Below are 4,416 nucleotides of genomic sequence, written 5' to 3' on the forward strand. Positions count from 1 at the left end.
CTGCCTGTTTATTTCTTTAAAGGGCTGTTCTTTTATTTTTTATTTTATTTTTATTTTTTTATGCACATTGAAGACATGAAAAAGTGGTGTTTATTGCCCTTTTTTTCTGCCTTGTTATAACATGCACATTTGTGATGGATTCCCATTAATAATGGTTACTGTCTAGGTGGCTTGATAGGTTCTGTAGTCAGACAAACCTGACATCACTAATCTTTCTATGTCTTGGTTGACCCTTTTATGGGGATAATAACAATATTTAACTTTGGGGGGGTATTATGGGATTTAATTGACCTAATGCATATAAAGTATAGTCACCTCTGAATAGCATGGCTTTTAGGAAGAGTATCCTCAAAGAGGCAGATGACATTTGAGCCCCCTAGATGGCCCAGGTGTGAAGTCTTGGGCTTCTTTCCTTGTGAATTTGGAGTGAGGCCTTGTCAGTGACTGTAATGACCAAATTAGGCCTTATTTTTAGCTTGTGCGTGTGCTCCTATCTGGAGTCTGCCATGTGAAGGGTATCTTTATTGCTAAAGCAATTTCTTCTAAAATGTGGAAGGTCAATTCTTTTTCCTTTAGATTTGTGGACAGTGATGGATGAAAATAGCTGTCTTGCTCTGTAGTAAACTTGCTCAAGTGTAGAAGTTATATTTAGCTTCTGCAATGGGAGTCATCCTTTCTGCCAGAAGTTCCATAGCAGTTGCTGAGAACAGGGTTTTGTGTTTTGTTTTTTTTTTTAAATTTTCAATTGACAGGTGTTCAGAATGCCTTCATTTACTCACTTGAACATTAGTTAAATTCACTGGTAGGGATGACAAGAGTGTTGCTATTTGTAGAACTGGCAATTGGTAGGTGAATCCACCGTGTCTTCCTAACCTACAGTAAGTGTGCTTACTAGAGTCTGAACACCTTACTCTCAGTATCCTGCTCGTAGCAAGCATTCAGTCAGATTTTGTTGAGTGAATACATGGAGAAAGATATACTTTAGTTCAAGGGTTAGCAAACTATTTGGGCCATGGCCTCTTGTGGTACAGCCTGGGAGCTAAGAATGATGGTTTACATTTTTAAAGCGTTGTAGGAACTACAAAGAATAATGAGGTAGAGACTCTATGTTGTCCACAACACCTAAAATGTTTACAGAAAAAGTTTGCTGATCCCTGCTTTATATAATGGAGGTGCTAACTTTACTCTCCTTTTCATTTATACTGTGTTATACACTCCGAAATAATCACTACAGATGATGGCATCATGTTCCTTACCTACTAAATAGGTCAGAATGATTGCCAGACATACAGATGAAGGCTTTGAATTAGGAAGCAAAGGAATTGCTGATGATCAGTGTTTAATAAAATTCACACTGAGTTTGTGCATGTAAGTTTTCAAGAACTGTTTTGAAATGTCACTTAGCCTTCGTATTATAGGATGTTGTGAAGTTTTAGAACTGGAAGAAAACTTTGAAATTCTCTTATCCAGCCATCTCAGAATAAACTAAATTATGGAGAAGAAACAAAGGACTTCTCAAAATAAAATTGCTTTTTAGAAGCAAAGCCTTTTCCAAACTGCCTCATTTGATGATTTTTTTAAATCCCACATATTTAGGCCAGGTGCAGTGGCTTAGGCCTGTAATCTCAACACTTTGGGAAGCTGAGGCAGGAGGATCGCTTGAGCCCAGGAGTTTAAGACCTTGCTCTGAGCAAGAGCAAGACCCCATCTCTACAAAAAATTACCCAGGTGTGGTGGTGCATACCTATAGTCCTAGCTACTTGGGAGGCTGAGGCAGGAGGATCGCTTGAGCCCAGGAGTTCGAGGTTGTAGTGAGCTATGATGAGGCCACTGCACTCTAGCCTGAGCAACACTGCCTCAAAAACAATGGTAATAACCACCCAGAGTTTGAAGCTAGGGTACTAAAGTAGGAGAGTTTAGTCAGTTCATTGCAGTCCCCAGCCTCTAGAGGGGATAGTGAAATCCATAGATAACTATAATCTGACTTTGGACAAGTTATTGAACCTCTCTACTCTTTAATATCTGCATCTCTTATGTTAATGATAATAGTACCTACCTCATAAGGTTAAGAGGAATAAGTGAGTTTATATTTGTAAAGCATTTAAAACAGTGCACCCCAGCACATAGTAAGCGTATTAGTGTTTGTTAAATAAATCGAGACGGTCAGAGGCTAAAAGAATAACAATGGTTAGTTTTATTAATAGGTAAAAAAGTTTGAGTCCTTATTCTCAAGGTTAGCTCTGGCTGTTAAAACATGAATCTCTGGACAGACAGTGCCTGATCCTTAAAATGCTAGAGGTGATTTTTTTTGGCACCTGGAATCTAGTTTCCCTGATAAGTATTCCTTACCCCATTATTGCTTGTGAGATGTCTGAGATTTTAATTATTCGGCCATATACACCTTCAAGCACTCAACTAGTTAGTACTTTAAAATCAATTTTAATAACTAATTCTCATGATACTTTTCCATTTAAAAGCCAAATATGAATAAGAACCAAATGATGTTGGAGCTGAAGGGGTAAGGTATAACTATGGCACATTTTCTGATCTCAGAGAAAATAGAATCAGCTACTTGGTAGTGTAGTCCAGAGAAAATGGGTCAATTCTGTTAATCGTTTTCGTTAGGATTCTGAAATTCTGAATCGAGACTCGTGACTTAGAAGTGAAAGTATTATTTTACCAAGTCTTCAAGGTATATGCCTTTAGTAGGTTAGCATTTAGATGGGATGCTTTTATTTGAATGCTTAAGAAACTTTACTTAAATTTTGCTTATAATGGGCTGTTATTTTCTTACAGTTTGCAGTGTTGATGTGGGTATTTACCTATGTTGGTGCCTTGTTCAATGGTCTGACACTACTGATTTTGGGTAAGTCTACAAAACCATTGGAATGAAAAATTGCTGGAAAAAATATTGTGTGCAAGGAGCTTAGACACATTTAATTGGAGATTATCATATCGTAAGAAAAAATAAAGAATGTAAGTTTGAGGTTGTGATCTCTTTAAATAAATTGCTGATACTGCTGCTCCGTTTACTGAAGCGCTGCTTTAGTTCCTGAAGACTGCTCTAACAATCACACTAGATAAAGGGTGGCCTTATCATCTTACGATGCAGTCATGAGCCTAACTGGGGTTGCCTGTATTTTATAAAATCTGTTTGATGTGACTTTAAGCTACAAAGAGTTCATACAGCTTCACAGAGTTAATTCATTTCTCTGGAGTGGCCCCTCTACAGCAGATGCATCCAGAAGATCCTGTGTATTTATTCATTCATTAGGAACACTGCTAGATAGTTTTTTAGTGTTTGTTCCTCCTAAATCATTCTAGTTTTTTTTGAAAGGTTATATGTTTTCTTTTTCAGCTCTGATTTCTCTCTTCAGTGTTCCTGTTATTTATGAACGACATCAGGTAATTTCTTAACTGATTTCAGAATACAGAGCTCACTCTGTTATGTGGGATTTACAAAGGTGTAAGTGCCAGTTTTCAAAACCTTGTAAAAAAAGCCTTTAATTTCCTGGCATATAGTAATGGTTAATAAGATTCTTTCACAACATTATGCATCTAATAACTCCTTTATGCCTCTCTTTCAGGCACAGATAGATCATTATCTAGGACTTGCGAATAAGAATGTTAAAGATGCTATGGCTAAGTAAGTATTTAAAATCTGCAACTTTACTAGGATAAGATGTGCTGGATTTTGAGAACAGTGCAGTACTTTCATATTCCAGGCATAATGAGTAACATGTCTCCATGAGACCCTAAGTGTGACATCAGAGTTGCCAAAAGATTTTTTTCCTAGAATTTGGATCATTCATTTCAAGTTTACTGCGTGTATTTAAGGCTTTGTTTAAATCTAATTCATGAAGCCAAGGTGGCAAAATTACATCCTGTAATTTGATAGCTTTAGCAGTTCATTTCTTGCATAAGCTGAATGGTATACACGTGGTTCTTGGAGGATGGCATTTTGAGAAAAACACAATTCTTGAAATTTTAAAATACTTATATTGATATTTCCCCTCCCTCCTTTTCATTTGTAGAATCCAAGCGAAAATCCCTGGATTGAAGCGCAAAGCTGAATGAAAAAGTCCAAAATAATAATAGGAGTTTATCTGTAAAGGGGATAGTCATTTGATTACATGGGGGAGGGTCAGGGAAGAATGAAACCTTGACATTGCAGTGCGGCTTCCCAGATCTTTATTTTTAGCAATGCACTGTTTGAGGACAAATTACCTGTCTTGACTGCCATGTGTTCAGTATCTTAAGTATTGTGAGCTGCTATGTATGGATTTAAACCGTAATCATATTTGTTTTTCCTATATGAAGTACTGGCAAATAAAAAAAGATCTGAGAAAGTTGTATATTACACTTTGTTGCAGGTAGTCTTGCTGTATTTTGGGAAGTTGCAGAGATGGTGGAGCT

General features: G+C 37.0%; 1 protein-coding gene across 6 annotated transcripts in view; it reads left to right on the forward strand.

The window, feature by feature from the left end:
- The window catches only part of RTN4 (reticulon 4), a 79,139-nt gene extending 74,723 nt beyond the window's left edge, over positions 1–4,416 (forward strand). For all 6 annotated transcript variants that reach the window (XM_012649856.1, XM_012649853.1, XM_012649855.1 and 3 more), the window contains 4 exons: positions 2,797–2,866; positions 3,359–3,405; positions 3,588–3,646; positions 4,035–4,416. In XM_012649856.1, the coding sequence (XP_012505310.1) occupies positions 2,797–2,866; positions 3,359–3,405; positions 3,588–3,646; positions 4,035–4,077 (219 nt within the window). In that variant the 3' untranslated portion in view covers positions 4,078–4,416. The remainder of the gene's footprint in view (positions 1–2,796; positions 2,867–3,358; positions 3,406–3,587; positions 3,647–4,034) is intronic.

The sequence above is a fragment of the Propithecus coquereli genome, unplaced genomic scaffold (assembly GCF_000956105.1).
Source record: "Propithecus coquereli isolate 6110/MARCELLA unplaced genomic scaffold, Pcoq_1.0 Scaffold305, whole genome shotgun sequence".
NCBI classification, from domain to species: domain Eukaryota; kingdom Metazoa; phylum Chordata; class Mammalia; order Primates; family Indriidae; genus Propithecus; species Propithecus coquereli.